The following is a 26307-nucleotide window of genomic DNA, read 5'->3' as shown; positions in this document are numbered from 1 at the left end:
TTTTTAACTGAATACATTCACCAACTGTGTTCAGCTTGGGTGGCAGAAAGCTGGACCTTACAGGCTTAAAATATCAGAAGCCAGGGCCTGAGGTCATAGGAACACCTGGAAATTAGGGGAAGATCCCTAGGAGCAAGGACACCACAGAGAGGACGAGCTTCATCTCTCGATAAATCCCTGAGTGAATGCTAAATTCTGCAAGCCCACAGAAGTACCAAGAACCTGTATAAAAAAAGGAGCAGTGGGAAGCCATGAGAATGCCAGCTGCTGCATTCTATGAGAAAGACAAAATTTGCAGTTTGAGTCGAGGCCAAGAATCCTCAGAGAACACTACGGAAGTCAGAGTTACTACAATGTATTAGCTATCATGCTGAGTTTTCAACAAAAAGTAAGCAGGCATGCAAAGAAATAGGAAAATATGATTTGGGAAAAACACAGTCAAAAGAAACTGACTCCAAGTAGATCAAGGTGTTGGACTAGCAGACAAAGACTTCAAAGCAACTAATTTAAAATGCATTCAAAGTATTAAAGGAAATGATGGTACCAATGAATTAACAGACAGGTAATATCAACAAAGAATTAGAAACCATATATTTATAAATATCTTATAATTATAAATTATTATAACAAATATATATATATTTATGACTTAAAGATTTATAACTATTTAAAACAAAAATTATGATTTTGTATTAATGGGTTTATAATTTTAATAGGTATACATGAAAACAACAGCACTAAGAATAAGGGTGGGGGTGGGGCGCCTGGGTGGCACAGCAGTTAAGCGTCTGCCTTCGGCTCAGGGCGTGATCCCAGCGTTATGGGATCGAGCCCCACATCAGGCTCTTCCGCACTGAGCCTGCTTCTTCCTCTCCCACTCCTGCTTGTGTTCCCTCTCTCGCTGGCTGTCTCTATCTCTGTCGAATAAATAAATAAAAAGATCTTTAAAAAAAAAAAAAAGAATAGGGTGGGGGTAAGAAAAATAAACCGTTGCAGAGTTCCCAGACTGCATTTTACCTGGTCATTCAACATTAACTCTAAGCAGACTGTGATATACTAAAAATGCTTATCATCATCCTTAGAGCAACCACTAAAAAAATTAATGCAAAGATATATAAGTAGAAAGCCAATAGAGCAATTAAAATGGAATGCTAACAACATGTGATTAAAGCAAAAGGTGGCAGGAAAGACTAGAAGAACAAAGAATGGATGACACAAAAGAAAACAAATAACAAAATGGAGGATTTAATCCACTATATAAAAAATTACATTAAGAGGAAATGGACTAGGGACGCCTGGGTGGCTCAGTCAGTTGGACAGCTGACTCTTGATCAGGTCATGATCTCAGGGTCCTGGGATTGAGCCCAGTGTCGGGCCCTGTGCTCAGCATGGAGTCTGCTTGACATTCTCACTCTCCCTCTCCCTCTGCCCCTTCCCCCACTTGCATTCTTTCTCTCTCTAAAACAGATAAATAAATCTTTAAAAAATCTCAAAGTAATTATTTGTAAAAGACAGTAAGTAATTCTGTATGTAATTCAGAACTATGTAATTCTGTAATTCTAAACAATGTTAGCATAAGAGATGGTGAGAGGAAGATAAAGAGGGAAATAAACTAAGCTGAGACTCTTGTTTCTTTGGAAAATATGATATAGATGTTGGTGAACTCTAGTCTTTGGCAGAAAAATATGTTTAAACATGCATATTAAAAAATCAAGGGTAATCACTAAGTGAATAAAAATACAATGAATAGTTTCCAAGTCCTGTGAAGTAAGGCAGGGGAAGGCACGACTAAAAAAACATGATCAAAACACAACAAAAGACAAGAAAAGGAAATACATGACAAAGGAAACATGTTAAGTAGAAAATATCTATAAACTCATTAGATAGGAATAAGTATGAATGGACTAAATTCTATGAAAAGACCAAGACTTACCTAAAACCAAACAATACCAATAGGTTGGAAAGAGACATAGTTTCTTTTGCTACGGTGCATGTCTCTGTAACATGCATTAGCTCATATGCAATTGGCAAATAGGCACATGATAGCGGAATATTGCAGAGGTTGCTTTCGTTCATACATACTTCTTCCCAACAGATTAATGCCTTGGCATCCCAAGTAATAGCAGCTGAGAACAATGTACATGAACACAGCTGAATCCACAAGGAAGGAAAAACACCGGCTTGTCCATGATGCTCATGTACCCCACGTTCTTCCTCTTAGCTCAGTTTTGTCCATAGCTCGGCAGAGGGAGAGGAGGAGAGAGCAAAGCAGGAATGGGTAGTGACTCTTAATAGGTTTCTTTTTGGGATAATGAAATCTTCTAGAATGAGATTATGGTGATGGTTGCACAACTCTGTAAATATGCAGAAAGACCCACACTGAACTGCACACTCTAAATGGGTAAACTTTAGGATATATAAGTTCTATTTCAATAAAGCTGGTTTTCAAAAAAAAAAAAGAAAGAAAGAAAGGAAAAGAAAAAAGGAGGAGGGGTCAATGACTATATAAGACTTTGAAAAGATAGGGTGCCTAGGTGGCTCAGTTGGTTGGGCGACTGCCTTTTGCTCAGGTTATGATCACGGTCCTGGGATCGAGCCCCACATCAGGCTCCTTGTTTGGCGGGGAGCCTGCTTCTCCCTCTCCCTCTGCCTGCCACTCCCCCTGGTTGTGTGCTCTCTCTCTGTGTCCAATAAATAAATAAAAATCTTCAAAAAAATAAAGAATTCAAAAAAATAGTTAAAAACCTAATCTTATAAAAGGCCCCAGGGATAAATAATTTTACAGATTGATTCTAACGAGCTCCTTAGAAAAAGAGGGAAAAAAAGTAAGACAGAAAGAAAATGACCAACCAATTTTCAAAAAAGATCCCCCTGGTGGGAAGCACTGGCCATTTTCACTATTAGAAACATTTAAAAGAACCTCATTGTAGGGGCACCTGGGTGGCACGGTTGGTTAACATCTGACTCTTGATCTCAGCTCAGGTCTTGATCTCAGGGTTGTGAGTTCAAGCCCCGCATTGGGGTCCATGCTTTAAAAAAAACAAACACACAACAACAAAAAAAACACTTCAAAGAACCTAACTGCCGATTGCAATGACTCAGGGAACTGAAAGTACATTTCATGATCATAAGCATGGAGTTTTCAAAGTGAGTCTTGCTACCTATAAAACAATGATCTTGAGTTTTGTAAATGCAAGCTACATCTTAGAGGAAGGTCAGAGCAAAAATTATCTGATCAACTTCATGGGATGAACGCCACCAGAGACAAAATGTGTTTCAAAAAGCAAATAATGGCAAACTATGAATTTTTTGACATTAAAACTGCTGATGGGTGATTGCTTCACTTGTTTCAGGTGGGATTTACCAAGCAATCCAGAAGATTACGGAGAGGTCCAGAAGACCCCTCATGTCCACCACCATTAAGTGGGCCAAGTCCGGGAGACCCAAGAGGCATAAACGGAATGAGTTGGAAGCAGTTTGAAATAAGGCACTAGTGAGCTTTTTCCAGACAGCACTGGGAAAACAGAAAAGTTTCTACGCTTGCTTTATTAGAAAAGCCAACATTGTAAAGAAGCCCAAAGTTGGGCGGTGAAAATTCATGTAGCCTCAGGGCGAAGGCAATAGACATAATTATTGTTAATAATAATTACTGAGTAATAATAAAGCATCAGTATTATATTTCTAGTTATTATTATAATTAATGTTAGATGATAATTATTATTAAAATGACTGACTATAATTGAGAAATTTAAGGATAAAAGATCATAATCTTATTAACACATGTTGAAAATGCGTGAATAAGATAAAATTAAGTTTGCTGGCACACTGCACCAGGCCTCCATGTTTTCGCTGATTTTAGGAGCCCAAAGACTTTGCTCATCTACTTACGATGGAAAGACAATGTCCTGGACAGCTTCACAGTGACATGTGGCAATGAGAGTCTCTTTGAAATCCGTGAAGTTGACCCGATAAATGTGTGATTCTTCTGTTCCTACAAAAAACTGGTGTCCTTCCCCTCGAAGTGTGATCGACGTGATGCCACCTTGTAGCTGAATTTTCCTTTATGGAGAAGCAAGAAGGTAAAGTAGATTCACTCCATCAAGGAGGACTTGTTACAGAGGATACAAGTCAGGTGTAGGACCTGGGGACCCGCCTTCAGGGAGGGGACACAATTGGAAAGGCAGGAGTGACTCACAATATTGGGGGCCCATGGTCAGCAGAGGGAGAGGCTAGCAGGGTTTACAGTAGTCGGCGGGCTTCCTCAGGGAGAGAGAGTCTAAAATGGGTTGTGGAACACAGGCAGGATCTGGACAGAGGGAACATTCCAAAGAAGGCAATGGGCACAAACGATTATGGCAATTAAATAATTGATTCCATTTCTAGGAAGTAATCCTACAACTGGGAGGGGAAACATTTATGTCAAAGGAGGTTATCATAACCTTATCAAAAAGAGTAAAAGGTTGGAAACAACCTAAATACCCACCCAATTGTAAGGCAATGGTTAAATCACCTTTGGGACGGCAGGCAACTTCTTAAGGTATCTGCCTAGCCAGAAAAACCACGTTTAAAAGATTATGTATATTTTATCACAGTCGTTTTTAAAAAAGGCATTAATATTGAAAATGTTTATGACGTTTGCCTTCAGTAAAAATAAACCAGAATATAAAATTTTGTACGCAAAGGAAGTACGATTGTTTTAAACTGCATACGAAGAACACAAGACAAGAAGAAACAACAAAATGTCAATAGCGGCTCTCTTCACCAGAACTTCCAGGCACTCTTGTCTCTCTCTGTCCACATGTCAAATCCCCCTGCTTCCCAAATACCTAGTGAGTATGAACTTTAAAAGAAAAAAAAAAAAAAGAGTACATAAATGAATGCGTCCCTAAAAGCCCAGCCTTGCCCTGCAACTAACGTAGTTTTGACAATAAGAACGCAATGGAGTTTCTCGTGCAAGGGATCAGTGTGGGAAAGGCAGTATTTTACAAAGATCCGTTTGTTGGTAGGACACAGAACGGTTAATGAAGAAAGGATTGACCCTGAGTTACATGCTGGCTTCTTCGCTAACTAGATAGAGCTCTCTGACCCTGGAGAAATTGCCAGAAATCTCCCAGCCTCACTTCACTCAAGCACAGAATAATTTCTCCTTCGCAGGGTCGCAGTGGGGATCAGAGATAATGTGCATGAGGACCGAAGGGCAGCCGATAGAAATACCGGCTGTTGACATCTGGGCTCCCTTGAAGACAAGGTGAAGCCCGGGGCTACGGGGGCGAGGCCAGGGGTCCCTGAACTCCAGCGGTCTCTTCATCATACTGCTTCCTGACTTCGCATGGGAGCTACTTTCCCAATCCACGAAGCCCCAAGGAGACAGAAATCACTGCCTCCAATGGAAGGCTATGCTGTCCCACAAGGTCAGTATGGGGACAGGCACAGCACAAACCCTATACTAATGGCCTTGAATTGATCAACCTCATCACAATGGGAATAACCATGTATTGAAAACAAGCTGTTCACAAATGAGGGGGTTAATTTTGTGCACTCCCTCCACATATCCAGAGTCTAAGCAACCCTCTCTTTTATTCCCCTCCACGCAAACACAGAACTGGTGCGAACACATTCTCCAGAAGACCTCTCCGGAGCACGGAATTTAACATTGCAACCTGTCTCCTGTCCCCCTTCAACCTTAATCCCCCCTTAATGTACCTCCAACTCCATTTGTCTCCTGCGCTCATCACCCTCTAAGATGATGTAATGACTTGTTTACTTTATAACTGACTGTCTTTTTCCTCCTGCTGGAACGTCAGCTCCATGAGGGGCAGGGACGTTTCCCTTCAATTCTGTTTGCTTTATTCGTGGCTATCTCCCAAGGGTACCTAGAACAGTATCTGGTGTGCAATGAACGCGCGGCACAGATGTATTTGAATGAAGACAGCTGACGTTCTTTCTACCCTCCACTTGCTAGCACTCCTGCCTCCCCTAGACCGGAGTGGGGGGAATATGGAGCATATCCAGGGGTGTCTGGCTTGGTTGAAGGTGAGCTCGAGCTCCACCTCTGCTCCTCTGGGGAGTGTCTTTCCCAACCTCACCACCCCAGTGGGGTCACCCCCTTCTCTGATCGCCTCTATAGTATCCACAATACCTTTTACTTTATCTGGACCACGAGATTTGTATCTATATATTATCTTGCATTACAAGGACTTTTTCACGCGTATGTTACCTTATCCCCAAACTGGACTGTCAGTTCTGGGAGGACAAAGACGGCATCTTATTTCATTTTTTAGTATAGCATCTGGCACACTGGTTTGGCCGGAGGTACTCCATAAATACGTGTTAATGACAATGGATGAAGTTTTATTTCACTTCATTTCAATTGATTAGATAGATAATCCACGAAAAGTACATGGCATAGTACCTGGTATATGGAGGTAGCTGGTGAAGGCTGGCTATTTGTATTAAAACTTGTATTCAAATGAATTAACTACTAGCATTAGTACCTGACATGTCACCTGCTGCATAATAAATTTCACTGAATAAACAAATTCTGGAAATTTGAAATTTGAGGTTATTTGCTGGATGTCTTTATAAACAGCATCTTATTTCCTCTGTCATGGCTTGATGTATTAATGAAATAATGATTGATGCATTTATTAGAAGGACATTTCCCCTGGGCTAATCTGGGACTACTTTGGCTTGGTTCAACATCAGCTACTGTCTTTTCATTGGCAAAGAAATCCGCTATTGTGATTTCAACCGCTCATTTTAGAAGTATTTTTTTTTTAAAGATTTTATTTATTTATTTGACAGAGATAGAGACAGCCAGCGAGAGAGGGAACACAAGCAGGGGGAGTGGGAGAGGAAGAAGCAAGCTCAAAGCAGAGGAGCCTGATGTGGGGCTCGATCCCATAACGCCGGGATCACGCCCTGAGCCAAAGGCAGACGCTTAACCGCTGTGCCACCCAGGCGCCCCTCAACCGCTCATTTTAACAGTCAGATGAAACTGTTTAACTTAATGTCACTTTGGCAATATTGCAATGTCACCGGCTTTAAGCAGACCTCCCTGTGGAGGGTCTTTCCCCCACCCTGACCCCGTGGAGTCTGGAACTTACTTGATGGGTTTGTAGCTGGGGCTTTTACAGAAGACCAGCAATCCGGCTCTGGAACCCACCAACAAACCCCCCATCTTCAGGCACTTGATGGCGGACACTCCCTAACGGGGAAGAACAGCGTTGAGAGAAAGGCCAAATGGTTTCATTAAGAATCGGTGTGTGAGCGGACGCGATGGGCATGGTGCACGGGCGCGCCTGGACAAAGCACAGGAAGGCATTGCCTGTGATGTACCCTGAGGCTGGTCACCAGGGCTCGATGCCAGCAATGGGGTCACGTGCCGGAAGTCCCCTCCCACCCCGTTCCTGCAAGGTGCAGGCACGCTCCACCAAACTTCCTCCCTTTAAAACCACCTGTGCATTGTGAATGCATTAGAAATTAACACTTTCTGTTGGCTCAAGTGAAGTTAGAACAGAAGAGAGAAGCACGGACAACATGATTTCCTCAGTGCCTACTGTTTACACCGGATCTTAATTCTTACACTACAGAGAGAACATAACTGACATCCCGAGAGAGCACACAGAGCCCTTATTGTTCGGTGACCAGAGTTTCTGAACTAAAGCATTGCTACGTAATCTTGCCAATAATAGACACAGTTAAATTCAAAGCCATCTTCAAAGTTTGGGGAGATACGATGGCCATTTTATAGCACCCACTATGAAGTTCTAATTTAATTTAATTTAATTTATTTTATTTTTGAAGTTCTAATTCTAAAATGTGCATGGCCGATATTTCATCTTCAAGCTTTCAATAATAATACAGGACAGGGTGCCTGGGTGGCTCAGTCGGTGAAGCGTCTGCTTTGGGCTCAGGTCGTGATCCCAGGACCTGTGTACTGTTTTTAATATTAGTATTACGACCATCAGCGTCTCTGTCTTCATATTCGTACTGTATGCCTACCAGGTCCATCTGAAACCATCCCAATCCTTTTACCCTTCTTACCAGAGAGTGACCATTTAAGTAGAGTTTCAAAGTGGGTAACTGCCCAAGATCCCGTAATATTCCAACCAAATGTCTTCGATGATACCTCCTATCCCTTCATCCCGTAACAATTATTTTCTTTCCACGTGTATAAAGGGCCATCTTGGAACCACTGCTTTGTGGAATTTACCATCAGACCCAAATGCCTAAATGATTAGGTCTTAAAGCATCTGCAGAGCCACCATCAACGGCACTTAAATACCCAAAGGTTGGAAGGACTAAGAGGGCTGGGATCTTCTTTTGGGAAAGGTGCTTGGATCCCAAGTGCTGGAGGGGGAGGGTGCCAAAAATACCCATATCGGTATTTTTCCACAGTGTTTCATGGAGTTGGAAATGGCAGGGCTCTGAGCCTTGCGCTCCTTTAATTGATTTGCTTTGCTTTTTATCTGTTTCCTATACTGGACTCCCCGTCCTAAAAATAACTTGTAAAACATTATCTGCACAACACCTCAATCCCCTGTGGGATTGTTTCTAAGCCCTTCTTCACCTGTACGTTCTCTCATTCTTATGCATGCCCTTAAAAGCTTGAGCATTTAATGACTGTGTGGTTGAGAAAACTCTAACATCTTCCCTAGGCATGCGGTGCAAGATTTCACGTCTTCTTGGGAATATCTGCTAAGTGGGAAGGCATCAAAGCTGAGAATCCTCTGTTCTATTATCAGACGTGAGACAGGCAGGTGCAGAGCCTACCACGAGCTCTCAAATTCAAAGGTTAGTGGAAACAGCCCTTGAAACTTTCTGGAGGTCCTGGAAACAGCAGCACTTATCCCAGGAGACGATCCTCTGATTGCAGGCTTTTTATTTTGGTTTAAATATCGAGGTTTTTCTGGACTTTTAACCAGAATTGTTAGGAACTCTGCAAATATAAAATCCATGATTTCTAGGTCTTGCTTATGACTTACAGTGGTGGCTGGAGCTAAAATCTAAGATCAATTTATTAGATTAGGATAAAATTCACATACCTCTGTATGTGTATTTATGGCTCTGTACTTGGAAGAGGTAAAAATCGTGTGGTGTGATTCCCTAACTAGGGACACCAACGAATACCTCTGCTCTGCATACGAACTGGAGATGAGGGCTCAGACAACAAGTCAATGCACCTTGCAAGTTTCGGTGTGGCCTTGGACGAAACACACCCTTTTTCTTTTTTCCTATAGACTCTTAACGCAGGTCTGTGCTACAGTGGAGGGAAGAAATCGCCAGAAGAGAGCAGGGCAGGACAGATGCCGGCGGTCTCTACTCACCAGACTGAACTTGTCCTTCGCAGGCCCAGTGTCTGCCAGCAGTTTGGTCCTCGGGTTCATTTTCAGAATGTCTCCAGTTGTGGTGCCGAGGTAGAAAAAGCTATCGTCGTCGGCCATCTGGGGATCAGAGAGGAAAAGAGGCCTAAAGGCCTGTGTTTTCTCAGTGATGCCCGTGAGCCCGGAACAGGGGTGGGACGAACTTTCCGCCCCAGGAAGACCAACAAAGGTGCTCATGACTAATTTCGTCAGACTCTAAGATGGGTAAGAACAGCTCGGAGTGGGGCAGAATCAGGGCCAAACTCAGCGCTGGAGGAAACAGGAGACTCCCGCTAGCCTGTGCATTTCACTGGAAGGCTGTTTGTGTCCAATGTTAGACACATGTGCATAGATATCCTGACAGTCCCCGTTCTGGAGAGTTCTCCGAAGGGTGCCTGGGATGAATTCTCCAAAGAGGATATGTGTGTGTTTATCTCTTATTTTCCAAAGTGTATCTGCATAAAATGATGATGCATTAGATAAGAGAAACAAGTCAATGGAGAATGGAGTTGTCTGTATGAATGTATGAGTCCACATGACAAACCTACGAATAACACCTCTTTATTGAAGGGACTGTGTTTCAGCAATGAGTTTCACTGTTAGGAACTTTATTTCCAGGAGCAGAAATAAGAATTATTTCCCACTCCAGCGCCATCGGGAGTTGCTGTGGCCACGGAGTGCCTCCTGGACACACTGCTTCTGTCTAGTGAGGCAGGTGTCTGGTGTCCAGTGGCAGAGCCCAAGTCCCAGTAATACAAGACTCTCCCAGAACTATGTCTCGGCAGCTCCTCTCCAACTTCTGAAGGGAGTGAGACTCCGAAGTGAGACTCGCCCTCACCCGTGCCACCTCGATCGGCATCCCCGGGGTCCAGACCTCACCTCCCTACCTTCAGCCCAAGGTACGCGTACCTATAGGTGCACACGTGTGTGCACGCATATGCGTGCATGTGTGCGTACACACACACACAGACACACACACATACACACACCCCTCGGCCAATACTATTAACAGGAATTTGTTCCAACAGTTGCTGACAATCACACTTTAATACTTACTGTGATACTCATGACTATTCTTTTCATCTGACCTGTCTGGCACTCAGTTGGCCAGATTTTTCTGTTCGGGAGATCCAGTTCCCATACTCGGATTGTCCCACTATGGAAGAGAGACACAGTCAAATGGATACCCACTTAGGGATCTCTCTCTCTCTTCCCTGTTTTCTGCAGGCCCCCTGGAGAGGCAGCTGAAGGGAAGAGAACTGGATATTTCTGAGGGCTGGTCGGGCCTCATGCCCTACTTAAAATCTTCCAGTCGATCTTACGACCACCCTCTGAGGTGGGTTTCATGCTCCCCCTACTCTCCAAATGTGAAAACACAGCAGAGCAAGGATTTACAGCCGGTCTCTCTCCAATGTGGGGAGAGCAGACAGACATGCAAACAAATCAACAGAGAGCAAACCAGAGCACACTAAGGATGTTTCTTAAAAGCTTTGCAGCTGTGAGGAAATCTTTTCAAGGAAAGTGCTTCATTAGAGAGAGTCCTGTCTCCATGAGAAATGAGACTAAGTAACCAAAGGGCTACACGGAACCAGCCATCTGACATAAGACTTGGCATACAGTTGGCATTTAATCATTGCATGTTGAGTTAATCTGAATTAATAACTATATAAACATACCGTGGTCAACATCATAGCTGAAGCTAACAGTCGAAGGCAGAAAAGGTTAATTTAAAAATAGATTATCGGGGCGCCTGGGTGGCACGGCGGTTAAGCGTCTGCCTTCAGCTCAGGGCGTGATCCCAGCATTATGGGATCGAGCCCCACATCAGGGCTCTTCCGCTATGAGCCTGCTTCTTCCTCTCTCACTCCCCCTGCTTGTGTTCCCTCTCTCGCTGGCTGTCTCTATCTCTGTCGCATAAAAAAAAAAAAAAATCTTAAAAAAAAAATAAAAAAATAAAAAAAAATAAAAATAGATTATCGGGGCACCTGGCTGGCTCAGTCAGAAGAGCCCATGACTCTTGATCTCGGGGTTTGAGTTTGAGCCCCACACTGGGCATAGACATTACTTAAATAAACCAACTTTAAAAAATAAAATTAAAAAAATTAAAAATTAAAAATAGATCAGTCAAGTTCGGTTTTCCCTTGTCTCTTAGCCTCCAGAGTTATGCACATAGTCAATGTTCAATAAGTATTTTGAACACTTTATTTGAATACAAATCTATCTCTTGTTCGAATACTTATTTTGAGCACTTCCAAAATTAAAAAAAAAAAAACACAAAACTCAGCTTCTCCATGGCCTTCCTGGTAGATGTCATTTGGATGTCAAACTGGAATTTGAGGATCTCTCTTGAGGGACAATATCATGGAATATCTTAAGTTGGGACCATCACAGGGGATGTTGTGGGTGCCAGACCAGAAATCTTACTTAAGAGTCCTTGTTCTCGGTTATCATTGTCATATGCAGTTAAAGCAGATCTAGAATATAGATTGTCCTAAAAAAAAAAAAGAGTTTGGGCAGCGGAGGGTGGAGGGCTCCCGTTCAAGTTTTGTCTCCTGGAGAAATGCTGCCCTGGGGCATCAGAGTGGGCTGATGCCCACAGCTAAGGTGGCGGCCAAGAGGCAGCTGGACCCATAATACAAAGGCTTCGTGAAGCCACTCTGCAAACCCAAAGGAAGTGAACGCACCGCATGGTCGCCTATGGCCTCGGAGGACAGGGTAGGACAGGGCCAGCTGCTTCGCGCTCAGAGCGCTCTAATAAGATCCGATCCTTAGGGGCTGGCTCCCACTCAGCTAGCTAGTTTCACAGCCACTAAATAAATAAATAGTCCTCATAATTCGCCCCGGAACAAATGCATGCTGCGTATCACAAGGAGGGGACGGGACACAGCGTGGACATACAGCAAGTCTTTACTCTGGCTGGAAAAGTAGCCAATGGGGTGTGCCTTTGGCTTTTACAGATGGGAGACCATCGATGGCCCGAAAAAAGACAGTTCCATCCAACAGGCACTTCGATACCATGTTCACTGCATGTGGACCTCTGAACTGGTACACCGCATAAAAGACGATGCTTTTGTGTGGGTTTAACCTTCCCCTCAGACTCCAGCCAGGGCCCTGATTGGAGAATCTGTAAGGTAATGTCTTCTGCTTGGTCCCCATTAGCTGGTAAAAGCTGACTCTACCGGAAATGATCTCACACGGCTAACAGCCGAACATCTGAAGCTTCCCCCAGTGCATTCGCAAAATATCATTTCGGGAGACCTAAGTCAAGAGCTGGTGCTAAGAAACATCGACCAGTAAGTGAGTCCGTGTGATTGTGCACATTGCTCTGTGAGCATGCATTGTAGGTGGTGCTGTTATTGGTCGCAAACAGACCGGAACCTGAAACGAATTTAGCAGGAGAGCAGAGCCCTTCTCTGTGGGAAGCACAGAATTTTCAAACAACCATATTTAAAAGACTTTCTGTTAGAAGGATTTTTAAGGACTACAACATCATGCCAATTAGGACTTAAAGTAATTTCGCAGGACTAATGCTGGGTTCCCCCAAATTGGAATGACCTTGCTTTCCACACAAACAAATACACAGAGTGATTTAGGAGTTCTGAAAACCCTGACTGCAGACACATACTTTCCAGCAGTAACAAACATCTCATCCCGGCACCTGGAGAAGATCGCTGTGGTGGCATTCCCCACGTTGAGGCCGGCCGCGGGACTGCCACAGATGGCTTCTCTCTTGGCTATACTCCACACGACCACACTGCCAAAACAAAGAGGGGCCGAAAAAGTCAGGGGGAGACAGGCTCTCAAGAGGAGAAGCATTTTTTTTTTGGTGGTTCTAGAAAGAAAAAAAAAAAAGGAATGAAAGAATTACACTGATCCCCAGATGTCTCCTGCATCACACTGGATGTTAGAAGACAAGCAGGTGACATTTCAAAGGTTTTGAAGGAAAATGATAATGAGGCTAGAAACAAGTGACCCCATCAATGAAGCCTGATGCTAAAACAAAGACATTTTCAGGTAAGCAAGGCATAAAAGTTTACCACCCATTTATCTCATGTAAAAAAAATTTCCTTGGAGAAGTATTCCAGAAAAAAAACAGTGCAAGGAAGAGGATGATGTCAGGCAGTGCTCCCAAACGTGACCGTGTACGAGGGTCACATGGAGGGATTGCTTAGAGGATGCTGGGACTCCCCCCCAGAGCTTCTGAGTCAGCAGGTCTGGGGCGGCCCTGAGATTTCACTTTACTAAAAAGTCCCCAGTGACGCTGATGCTGCTGGCCTGGGGACCACACCTGGAGAAGCACTTCGTTGGGTTCTATTTCCTTCCTTCTGGGTACAATCACACAACTTAGCCCTAAATGGAATGTGTTCAGACAGTAATACTAAAAATGCTGGGGAACATCTGAATCAAAATATTAGGGAAAAAGGAATGCAGATGTTACTTGTTAATGTAAAAACACGCCTGGCTATGCTTCCCAAATTTCCTCCATGTAGAAGGTATTATCACAGGGGGGTCTAAAATCCAGGTAGAACCGAGATCGGTAGGAATGGGGAGACAGAAGGTAGTGTAAGAGCCATATTTTTTTCTTTTTTCTTAGTAGGAAATTGATAGGTACCATCTGAAGTGGAAAACTTGAGAGGCATATCACCCCCCCAAAAAAGGAACTCTTAAAACCAAGTACGTCATGCCCAAGAGAAATGAAAACACACATCCATACCAAATCTTGTACATGAATGTTCCTAAGGGCATTATGAACAATAGCCTAAAAGTGGGAAGGACCCACAGCCCCATCAACTGAGGGATGAAGAGAATGTGGTGTATCCCTACCATGGAATATTATGGGACACTAAAAAAAATGAAGGACTGATACATGCCACAGTATGGATGAACCTTGAAAACATTATGCTTAATAAAAAAAATCAGTTATAAAAGGCCACCTATTATATTATTCCACTTACATGAGACACTGAGAGCAACCAAATCTATAGAGATGGAAAGTAGAACCGTAGTTGCCTGGGGCTGAGAGGGTAATGGTGGAGCAGGAATGGGGAGTGACTGCTAATGGGCAGAGGGTCTCTTTTTGGAGTGTTTAAAATGCCCTACAGTTGTTTGTGGTGGTGGTTACACAACATGTAAAAAATGTCTTTGGGGAAGTATTTCAGCAAAAGGAAGGAAGGAGGGAGGGAAGGAAGGAAGGAAGGAAGGAAGGAAGGAAGGAAGGAAGGACGAACCCACTGGAATAACCACTCTACCAAAAAGCCTACAGCCATATACTCTAAATGGATGAATTTTATGGTATGTGAAATACATCTCAATGAAGGTATAAAAAAAATCCAGTGCTCCTGGAGAGAACTCTTCATGGTGGAGGGGATAGGAATTCTGAATTCTTGTGCATAGCCAGACAACATCTATTCTTTATAAACCATGGACATGGCATAGCTTCCATTTTTCCAAAACAAGTTTAAAATTTAAAAACAAATAAAAGGCACTGACCTAGATAGTGAGTAGGTGAAATAAATTTCAGCATATCTGTACAATGGTATACAATGCAGTCATTGCAAAGAATAAGATCTATGTCCGAATGAACACATAGGGAGGATGGCATTGGTAGCTGCAAAGTAGATGCAGAGAAAGCATTTGACAAAGTACAACATCCATTCATGATAAAAACGCTCAACAAAGCAAGTCTAGAGGGAACATATCTCAACATAATAAAGGCCATATATGAAAAATCTACAGCTTACATATCACACTTAATGGTAAAAAGCTGAGAGCTTTTTGTTCTAAAATCAGGAACAAGAGAAGAATGTCTTCTCTTACCACTATTATTCAGCATAGTACTGAAAGTCCTAGCCACAGCAATCAGACAAGAAAAAGAAATAAAAAGGCATCCAAATTGGTAAGGAAGAATTAAACTGTCACTGTTTGCAGATGACATGATATTATATATAGAAAAACTTAAAGACTCCACAAAAAACAAAACAAAACAAAAAACTACCAGAACTGATAAATGAATTCAGTAAGGTAGAAGGATACAAAATTAAAATACAGAAAATATGTTTCTCTACACTAATAATGAAGTAACAGAGAGAGAAATTAAGAAAACTATCCCATTTGCAATTGCACCAAAAAGAATAAAATACCTAGGAACAAATTTAACCAAGGAGGTGAAAGACCTGTACTCTGGAAACTATAAAACATTGATGAATGAAATTGAAGATGACACAAACAAATGGAAAGACATTCCATGCTCATGGACTGGAAGAACAAACATTTTAAAAATGTCCATACTAGACTCAAAGCAATCTATAGATTTAATGCAATTGCAATCAAAATACCAGCATTTTTCACATTAGTAGAATAATCCTCATATATGTATGGAACCACAAAAGACCCTGAACAGCCAAAGAAATTTTGAAAAGGAAGAACCAAGGTAGAGGTATCCCAATTCCAGATTTCAAGATTACTACAAACTGTAGTAATCAAAAACAATATGGTATTGGGACATAAATAGACATGTAGATCAATGGAACAGAATAGAGAGTCCAGAAATAAATTTGCACGTTTATGGTAAATTAACCTATGACAAAGGAGGCAAAGATATACAATGGGGTGGGGCACCTGGGTGGCTTGGTCCGTTAAGCATCTGCCTTCAGCTCAGATCATGATCCCAGGGTCCTGGGATCGAGCCCCACATCAGGCTCCCTGCTCAGTGGAGAGCCTGCTTCTCCCTCTCCCTTTGCCTGCCATTCACCCTGCTTGTGCTCTCTCTCTCTTTGTCAAATAAATAAATAAAATATTTTTTAAAAAGGATATACAATGGGGGAAAAGACAATCTCTTCAGTAAATGGCATTTGGAAAACTGGACAGCTACATGCAAAAGAATGAAACTGGACCACTTTCTTACACCTTGCACAAAAATAAACTCAAAATATACTGAAGACCTAAATGTGCAACCTGAATCCATAAAAATCCTCGAAGAAAACACAGGCAATAGTTTCTTTGACATTGGCTGCAGAAACATTTTCTAGATACATCTCCCCTGGCAAGGAAACAAACGCAGAATTAAACTAGTGGGACTATACCAAAACAAAAAAACTTTTGCACACAAGAAAACCATCCACAAAACAGAAAGGCAACCTACTGAATGGGGGAAGGTATTTGCAAACGACATATGTGATAAGGGGTTAATGTCCAAAATATATAAAAAACTTATATAACTCAACACCAAAAAAAAAAAATCCAATAAAAAATGGGCAGAGTATCTGAACAGACATTTTTCCAGGAAAGATATACAGATGGCCAACACACGCAAGAAAAGATGCCCAACATCACTCATCATCAGGGAAATGTAAGTCAAAACCACGATGGGATAGCATCTCACACCTGTCAGCATGGCTAAAATCAACAAGACAAGAAACAACAGGTGTTGGCGAGGATGTGGAGAAAGGGGAACCCTCTTGCACTGTTGGTGGGAATGCAAACTGGTGCAGCCACTGTGGAAAACAGTATGGAGGGTCCTCAAAAAGTTAAAAATAGAAATACTGTTATCCAGTAATTCTATTCCTGGGTATTTACCCAAAGAAAATGGAAACGCTAATTCAAAAAGATACATGTGCCCCTGTGTTTACTGTGGCATTATTTACAACAGCCCAGATCTGGAGGCAGCCCGAGGGCCCGATAATGTATAGAACTGTTGAATCACTATATTGTGCACCTGAAGCGAATATAACCCTGTTCGTTGTACTTGAAAAAAATATTTTTAACAAATAAAATTTGAGACGAAAATGTAAAACACTCCCCCAAACCAAGAAGCACGTTCTATTACATGGTAATGCAAAATAGTTCCACAAGCAGGTTACAAAATATTTAAAAATATATCTATGTACATACACACCGTACAATGTCCAGTGCGATTCTCGGCATCCTTTCTGTTCCTCGTCATCTGCGGAGAAGCCTGGTGTGTCCACTGTGCCCTCCCACAGGTTCAGGGCTGACCCCTGTGCGAAACCAGTGGGCAGAACCCCACCCTCCTTGCACGCCCCGCCACTATTCATCTTCCCGGCATCTCTCTGGTAGGGGCTAGGGTGGGGGTGGCCTGATTGCCAAGCTCTCGAGAATCTCTGGGGATGGGATCCAGGCCTCAGCTGTTCCAAAATGTCCTCAGGTGATCCCAGCGTGCCCCCAGGATGGAGAGCGGCCGCTTCAAGTTGAGCTGAGACTGGTAATGGTTGATTTCTGGATACAGGTCTTATGAAAAACCTTCAAACGGGGACGGCCCAGGGAAAGCATCCGTGCTTACAGGATGGGGTGGGGGGAGTCTCGTGAAAATAATGCCGACTTGCTCTCTAGTAAGAGAGCTGTCAAGATATAACTTCACACAGATGTAAATTTCCTCTGGGACGCCTGGGTGCTCAGTCAGTGAAGCGTCTGCCTTTGGCTCAGGTCATAATCTTCAGGTCCTGGGATCCCAGCTCACCTGGGAGTCAGCCTCTCTCTCTCCCTCTGCCTCTCCCCCTGCTTGTGCTCTCTCTCTGTCTCTCTCGAATGAATGAATGAATAAATAAAAACAGGAAATAAAGCTCCCTGGTGGGTTGCAATGCGCACTGATGGTTGAGAACTGTAGCCCTGGGGTATTTTTTCCATAGGCTTTTCACATAACACACCGCTGAATAGGGACAGGCCAACAAAGAATGTCGGGCAAGGGGGAGGGAGGGGGGAGAGGGTGCATGACATATCCAGAAATAAACTGTTGAGTTCGTTACCTTCCGTCATCTGGGCCTCCAAGTGATACCAAGTACAAATCATTTGGTGAGAAGGCCAACGCTTCAATTTTGCCCTTGTGAAGTGACAGCCGGGCAATCAGCTCCCTTTTCTTATAATCCCACAAAATGATGTCTGCCTGGGGGCAAGAATATACTGTCAGATCACAGACCGGCTTCAGAAGAGTCTGGGGGGAGAGCTCCTCGTCTTGGTGAAAACAATCAGTAATCGCACTTTTTTTGGGAATTAGATCCTGTCTTACAAACACAAGGCAAGAAACCGGCAACAGTTTTAAATTAAGCAGGGACTAAAAAAATAAAAATCAAAATAAATTAAGCACGGACTTTCCGTTCCTGAGCATTATCAGCCCGCAAGCTGCAGGATCTGGTGCGAACACCAAAAACACTTTATTCTCAGCCCCAGGGAATGAAGATGAGCTCACAAAGGAGGCAAGAGGAAGAAGAGGGAGGGGAAGGATGCGTGCCAACACAGAGCTGAGCTAGAAGGGGGGTGGGTTTTCCAGGGTGGGGGCACCTCTCCATCGATTTACAGGGAGCTATTTTCAGCTCATTCACCTTGAAGCCCATGAACGTGACCTGTCCAGAGGCTAGGTAAACCCCACTCTTGGAGATGGTCACACAGGAGACATTGTTGTCATGACCGTGCAGGAAATTCTGTTCTTGAGTGTTTATCGCCTGAATCAGGACCGTGCAGCCCAGAGGGTAGATCACATGCTCCTGGTCAGGATGGCATTTCAGGCCAGTGGGCACATGTCCTGAAACAGAGAGGTTAAAAAGAGTAATCATTAAAAAAAAAAAAAAAAAAAGTTAGCAGAGCAGAGCAGGTGACTCTTGATCTCTGGGTTGTGAATTTAAGCCCCAGGTTAGGTATGGAGCTTACTTAAAAAAATAAATAAATAATAGGGGTGCCTGGGTGGCTCAGTTGGTTAAGCGTCTGCCTTCTGCTCAGGTCATGACCCCAGGGTCCTGGGATGGAACCCCATGTGGGGCTCCCTGTTTAGTGGGGAGCTTGCTTCTCCCTCTCCCTCTGCTGCTCCCCCTGCTTATGCACTCTGTCAAATAAATAAATAAAATCTTAAAAAAAATTTTTTTAAATAGTAAAAATGTAAAAAATAGTAATAAAATAAAAAAATAGTAATAATGCAGAAGTGGCCAATTTTTAAAAAGTTGGATACAAAAGAGAGCGCTTTTGGAATAACCCTTATTTCAACTAAAATAAATGTGCTCTGTGTGTGTGTGTGTGTGGGGTAATATATGTAATTTTATTCCACCGACAAGTTCAGCTTCGTGGATCACTTCTCAGCACCTAATGTGGATAAACTCTCCAGGGGATCCAGTTAAAATGAAGATTTGGATCTGAGGTCTGGAAAGGGGCTGAGACGCTGCATTTCTGACAAGCTCTCGAGAGACGCTGATGCCCCGATGCCGGTCCAGCAACCTCACTGCTGGAGACCAGGTCCCCAAGGGCCATGTTAGTAATGCTGAGAAGTAGGACTTCCGGAGTGCACTGGGAGAACGTGAATTCACTCCCTCGGGGCAGAAGTTTGGTAAAGATAATTTGGTTCTAAGGCAGCACCAGGCGACCTAAAGGAGCACCAAGCTCTCTCAGTGTGAGACCCCCCCCACCACATCCTCCAGGTATTTGCAAGAACCATCTCCAGAATTACAAACCTTTGTTATATGTTTTAATACGAAATAGACCAAAGTCCTTCCTTATCGCTCAACTTTGGGTCAGAATTTTTTTGGGTTGTGCCTGATACTATTTTATAATATAAACTGTAAAGTCAGCTTGACAAGTTAAAAATCATTTCAAGTGGAATGGTATTCAATGTGTAGATCAAGGAAAAATAATTTTTATAATAATACATTTGATCTCCTTTCTAAAAGCGGGATGTATTTTTCCATGAAGTCTCCCTTCAGGGTTTCCAGTGGCATTTTCAATTTTTCCTCATAAAGATCTCACACATTTCTTAGTATAGTGATTCCTGGGTATTTTAAAATCGTTCTGTGGCTATTTCCTACTCCATGAAAAGAGTCATAAATATTTATTAATATTGTCTTCTGGTCTTTTAATGAAATCATCTTTTACATTTAACTCCCTCCAGAATTTATTTTGATGCATAATGTGATTCCAGTAGCTAAACAGATTTTTTTTTTGCTCCAATTGCCAAATATATTTATTGAATAAATGATTTCTCTTGCTTTAATTGAGATCATTCCTTTTTCATGCAGGAGGTTCTCAAAAGACTAAGGTATGTGTCTTTGGGAGTGATCTATTCATATATATATATATATATATTTATTCAGCTGCAGTTACCTTATAAGCAATCATATGGCTATCCATATGGAGAAAGTAAAATTAGACCCAGCTTTACACCATCCACAAACAATACGTTTCAGGTAGATCAAGGACCTAACAGTGACAAACAAGACTTAAAGTGTACACGAGTTGTAGCAAATGACTTCTTCATCTTGCCACAAAAAGAACAAATCCTAACAGCAAAGGCCCATATATTCATCCAGTTATGTTAAAAATCTAAAGTATTTAGTGACACGAAAGTGACACTTTAGTGATCGGTTGATGGGGCGCCTGGATGGCTCAGTCGTTAAGCATCTGCCTTTGGCTCAGGTCATGATCTCAGGGTCCTGGGATCCAGTCCCCCATTGGGCTCCATGCTCTGCAGGGAGCCTGCTTCTCCCTCTCCCTCTGCCTGCAGGTCCCTGCTTATGCTCTCTCTCTCTGTGTCAAATAAACAAATAAATAAATCTTAAAAGAGAAAAAAAAGCAGGCTTCAGAATGTGTCCAGGATGATATTTCTATAAAATCTAGAAATATGCCACTTTGTACTTTAAATTGTTTACATATAGCATATTTAACATTTTACACGTACACTAAAATTTAAAAACATAGCTAGAAAGAGTACACATTAACTTCAGGATAGTGGTGTCCATAGACAGGGAGAAAGGATAGGATAGTGTGACAGGAGAGAGGACTTAAAAAGTGAATTTTTTTTCTTAAAAAAAGTAACTCAAATAAGAAAAAGTATGAAAATTTGCTAATTCTGCATGCAGTACTCGGTATTTATTGTGGCCTTCTAAATTTCTGTTGAACTGTTTTACGATAGAAGTGAAAGAGCCCTGTAATATCCCCTGCCCACAGTAAACCACTGCTAAATTAACATGCAGATGTCCATTTCTTCAGATTTATTTTCTTTGCATTTAATAATTAGGGCTCTTGGTTGCAAAGAAGAAAGGTCATTTCTGGCAGAACTTAACAGGAAAAATAATTTCATGGAAGGAATACAAACAGCTCACAGAACTGATAGGAAGTGTGGAAAATCACACTTGAAAAAGGGGCAGGACCAGTAAGCAAGCAGGTAGGCGAGACCTAGGCGACAAGTGACAAATTAAGGAATTCTCCTTCCCAGCCCACTCTACGCCCAAGGCAAGTACTCTAATCTTAGGCCACACTCCTGAAGAGAGGAAACTCTGGGTGGGAACTTTGCACCGCTGAGCTGATGCTGTCACGTGTCTCCAAACTGGCTGCCTAGGAGTTAGGGGAGGAAGCATCTGCCCCTTTTAAGACCTGAGCAAAGGCAGCAGAAACCCCTCTTGTCCATTTTGGGATTCTCCTCAAATAAAAGGATATCTGGATGCTGAGTAGCCAAAATCACACATGTCCCCTAGAATGAATACATTTCCCTCTTTTCTCCATACATACTCACCCCCACTGCTCCCCACCTCTCTCTCTCTCTGTCCTTCTGTCTCTAACACACACACACACTTTAAACTATAATAGGCTCATCCCATACATACCATTGGGCAAACTGCATTTTACACTTAATATATCTTTGACATCTTTCCTTGTTATTTCCCTATAGATCTCTCATTTTCCTGAAGGGTTATGTAGTATTTTGTTGTACAAAAGGACTATAATTTTGGGGTGCCTGGGTGGCTCAGTTGGTTAAGTGTCTGCCTTCGGCTCAGGTCATGATCCCAGGGTCCAGGGACCGAGCCCTACATTGGGCTCCCTGCTCCGCTGGGAGCCTGCTTCTCCCTCTCTCTCTGCCTGCTGCCCCCCCTGCTTGTTTTCTCTCTCTGTCAAATAAATAAATAAATAAATAAATAATCTTTTAAAAAAAAGGACTAGAATTTTAAAAATAATTTATGGGGGTGAAATTCATATAACATAAAATAAACCATTTTGAAGTGGATAATCCAGTGGTAGTTAGTACATTCACACTGTCCTACAACTACCACCTCTGTCTAATTCCAAAACATTTCAGCACTACAATTTTTTTTAAAGATTTTATTTATTTATTTGACACACATAGAGCGAGAGAGCACAAGCAGGGGGAGCTGCAGGCAGAGGGAGAAGCAGGCTCTCCGCTGAGCGGGGAGCCCGACACGGGGCTCAATCCCAGGACCCTGAGATCATGGCCTGAGCGGAAGGCAGATGCTTAACCGACTGAGCCACCCAGGTGCTCGGGAATAGTTTTTTAAAACCAAGTTCTTACCAATGGACATTTCGGTTTCCTCTGTTATTTAAGCTATGATACACAAAACCACAGTGCATCCCATAGTATATGACTTTTTGGAAACTTGAATAAGTGATTCAAATTTTGGAAGCCCAAAGATTATCCTCATTAAAAATCATAATGGGTACTACCAAACTCTTTCAAAAAGGTTGTAAAATTTACTGGCACTAGTAATTGAGAACCATTTGTTATTCTCACCTTACTATTATCCCTATTTGTAGCTTTGCCAGTCTGAGAAAAAAGAGTCATAGTTTTAATAGCAGGGTTTTTGTTTGTTTGGGTTTTTTGTTTTTGTTTTTGTTTGTTTTGTTGTTTTAGCATTTTGAGCTAGTAGCCATTTATATTTCTTTACCTCCTATCTATTTCAGGAGTCAGCAAATATTTAAAAGGGCCAGATAGTAAATATTTTAGGCCTTATGGGCCACAGTAACCAGAGTGTGCTATTGTAGTGTAAAAGCAGCCATAGACAATACATAAACACATGCACACGGCTGGGTTCCAATAAAACCTTATTTAAAATCTGAGCAGAGGGCCAGATTTGGCCCAAAGGCTATGGATGGCAGACCCTTGATCTATTGTTTTATTGTTGGTGTTTTTAGTTTAGAAACTCTTTGCATGATAGGATAATCAAGGGCTTATCTACTCCAGTCAATCGATAAATGGTGACTATTCTTGTGCCAATACCAAATTCTTTTTTTTTTTTTTTAAAGATTTTATTTATTTATTCAACAGAGATAGAGACAGCCAGCGAGAGAGGGAACACAAGCAGGGGGAGTGGGAGAGGAAGAAGCAGGCTCATAGCGGAGGAGCCTGATGTGGCTTGATCCCGTAACGCCGGGATCACGCCCTGAGCCGAAGGCAGACGCTTAACCGCTGTGCCACCCAGGCGCCCCGTGCCAATACCAAATTCTTAATAACTATAGCTTTATAAAATGTTTTCATAAGCAGTACAACTATATTTGGTTTGTTTAAATAATAAATTCCTGTCAAAATACAATACCTAGAACAGTCAAGGGCTATTACACATTTACACCCTAAGTTAAAATTCATAAACTGTAATGTAATTCTCCAAGGAGTTCTAGCGTCAAAATGAGAAAAGGGGCTTTGCACTGGCTTCTAATTCGTTTCCGTGTGAAAGCTAAACTCTGTCATGGCCATGGGAGGCACTGGAATATAATGGACCCCATATTTACTCTTAGAGCTCGGCGAAACAGGATGAACTCAGTTGCAGAGCTCTGTGTTTGCTGCTCTGCTCTGGTCACTAGTGTGACTCTCTGCACTCGGAGGTCACTCACTCCCTTTACCAATGACCTTGTCACCGGCGGTAAAGATGGCCAACTTCTCAGATGCACTATGCGCCCACTTTTCTATCAGAAACTATTAAACTAAAACGAAGAGTCAAGATCCAAGTCCCAGAAAGGTGCCCGAAATTTTAGTCTTTGTTCTGCATCTGCATTACTACAATGTTAAAACTTTCAGGCAACACGACGCACTTAGAAAAAAAGAAAGTTTGGTTTTTCTAAAGTGCAACGCATTGCTTGTTTCCATCCTTCACACACAACCTCAAAGAGCACTTCCCTCCCTAATGTTCAAAATAACTGTCCCTCCTAAATAAGAGGTGAGCAGAACCAGCAGGCCTCCCGGACCCGAGCATCTCTCCCCTCCAGCTCCCCTTGGCGTCCTATCCGCCATTTATCGGGGTCTGAAATCCTCACCACGAAGAGTTCTTCTAGGGTTAGGGGAAAGACCATCCCCTAAAGCGGCTGCTCACATTCACGTTCAGAATGGGGACAGCTGGGATTCTAGCAGTTTCTTGGTCCCAGGGGCCGGCCAGACTTTGCGATCCCGCGGTTACCGAGGGGCGGGCAGCTTTGGGGGCGGCGCGGGGGCTTAGGGCCAAGGCAGAGCTGACCAGAGGGAGAAGGGTTACGGCCACCCTACTCATGCTCCAGCCCGGGGAGGAGGCCCTTGTCCCTTTTAGGTGCTGCGAAACCATCCCAGTCCTTGAGGCTTCGAGCGAGGAAGTGACTCCCCAGGGCTTTGGGGCAGGAGAGAGCTTGGCCCGGGCCAGTGTCCCGCGCTGCCTTCCGTGTGCCACTCGGCGTCCCACGGTCCCTGTTTGCACTACTCGTCCCCGGGGCTTGCAAACCGCCCAGCCCAGACACGCTCGAGGCCTCACCGTTGAAGCCGATGACGGCCTCAAGCTCCAGCTCCGCCACCTCGGCTTTGAGCGAAACTTGGTTCTCCATCCCCAGTAGACTGGGCTCTCTCTCCTCTCGGCCTCTGGCGGTGCAGCGTCTCCTGGTCGGTATGGTAACGGACGTGCGCATGCGCACCAGGCCCACGCCAGCGCGGACTGCCGGCGGCGGCGCCCCGAGCTCGCGCTGCAAAAACAGGAGGGTTTCTTTTCCTTCCTGTTTCCCTGGAAATTTAGGGGCGCTGAGTGCACGCTTTCCCTCCACGGAAAGCGTCTGTGACTTTTTTCGTAACTATAAAATCAAACAGTGAGTGTCATTTAAGGAAGGCTGCTATAAAATAATATATAATGACCACTTCTTTGGGTCCCTTGTTTGAAGCAGGATTGAAAAGAATTTAAGCGTTATTGAGGTATCACTTTACATATAAAATTCACTTTGAGTTTTAGTAAATTTATGCAGTTGGGCAACTATGCCCACAGTCCAGCTTTGTTTTCATTTTTTGTTTGACGCAGGATGAAATTTCTGGTAACTGCTGGAGGTCTTGAGATGCTCCCACCTTCGCGGGAAAATGCTTAGATTTTTGTACAACAATTTTATTTTAATTGCGCCGGGCTGTTCGCATCTCTCAGTGGGAGCAAATTAGATGAGATTGCTCCAGCCTAACGTTCCCTGGGGGCCGCTTCCCTTTTTTTGATCATCCTTTTGAGGCCCCGGTGCACGCTCCCGGGGCAAGCTCCGGGTTCCGGTCGCGCCCGGGCCGAACCGCGGGGTATGAGCCGCGCGGGCCGCCGTAGTCAGCTGCCGCGAGCAGGAAGTGTCCGAAGGCGGGCGGAGACTGCACGATGGCCCCGGACCCCTGGTGAGCCCCGGGTGAGGGCGGCCGCGCCGAGGGTCCGCGGGGGAGGCCGGGCTTCCGGGCAGCTGACGCTAGCCTGGCTCTGGGGCCGGGGGAGTCTTTCAGGATGAGGGGAGGGGCAGCGAGGCCCCTTCCCGTGCTCAGGGGGGCCGTGCCGCGCGTCCCGCCACCCTCGGTGCTCCGAGCGGTGGCCCGGGTGGGGAACTGGGTGGACTCCGGGGAGTCGACGGCTAATAGCGAATCCTGGAAACATGCTTTTAGGCTTTCTCGGCTGCATCTGGCCGCGGGGATTTCCCGCGCGTCCTGACTGCTGAGCTGGTTGGTGCAGGCTTCCCTGGACTCCCGGGAAAGTGAAGTCCGAGTCACCTTTCTGTGGAATGCAGGTCCATGTGGGCACGTCCCCCTTATTTCTCAGGCGGAGAAACCGAGGTTCAGAATCCACCGTCACCCGCCAGTTAGTAACCAGTTGGCACTAAGACCTAGATCTTGTGGGCCCTTCAAAAAGTTAGAGGAATCTGGGAGGGAAATTACGCATTTGTTTGTAAGGCATTTAACCCTTACCTGAGTCAG

General features: G+C 43.6%; 2 protein-coding genes across 10 annotated transcripts in view; one reads left to right on the top strand and one right to left on the bottom strand.

Moving 5' to 3' along the window:
- CFAP52 (cilia and flagella associated protein 52) overlaps nt 1-24980 on the bottom strand; it is a 39898-nt gene extending 14918 nt beyond the window's left edge. The window contains exons 1-8 of the mRNA XM_002921142.4: nt 24863-24980; nt 18701-18900; nt 18128-18264; nt 12991-13119; nt 10422-10521; nt 9330-9446; nt 7107-7207; nt 3889-4059 (exon numbers count right to left, since the gene is read on the bottom strand). Of these exons, the coding sequence (XP_002921188.1) occupies nt 3889-4059; nt 7107-7207; nt 9330-9446; nt 10422-10521; nt 12991-13119; nt 18128-18264; nt 18701-18900; nt 24863-24932 (1025 nt within the window). The 5' untranslated portion in view covers nt 24933-24980. The remainder of the gene's footprint in view (nt 1-3888; nt 4060-7106; nt 7208-9329; nt 9447-10421; nt 10522-12990; nt 13120-18127; nt 18265-18700; nt 18901-24862) is intronic.
- A 604-nt stretch (nt 24981-25584) lies between these two features.
- The window catches only part of STX8 (syntaxin 8), a 251809-nt gene continuing 251086 nt past the window's right edge, over nt 25585-26307 (top strand). For 7 of the 9 annotated variants that reach the window (XR_004621730.1, XM_034647060.1, XM_034647062.1 and 4 more), the window contains exon 1: nt 25586-25740. Coding sequence is in view for 8 of the 9 variants with exons in the window: in XM_034647060.1 (XP_034502951.1) it covers nt 25724-25740 (17 nt within the window). In the remaining variant the exon portion in view is untranslated. Of the gene's footprint in view, nt 25741-26307 lie in introns of all 9 variants that reach the window. The other 2 variants (XM_034647063.1, XM_002921144.4) reach the window with 2 other exon arrangements.

This window comes from Ailuropoda melanoleuca, chromosome 17 (assembly GCF_002007445.2).
Source record: "Ailuropoda melanoleuca isolate Jingjing chromosome 17, ASM200744v2, whole genome shotgun sequence".
Classification (NCBI taxonomy): Eukaryota; Metazoa; Chordata; class Mammalia; order Carnivora; family Ursidae; genus Ailuropoda; species Ailuropoda melanoleuca.
This window is presented reverse-complemented; position numbering and strand designations above follow the sequence as displayed.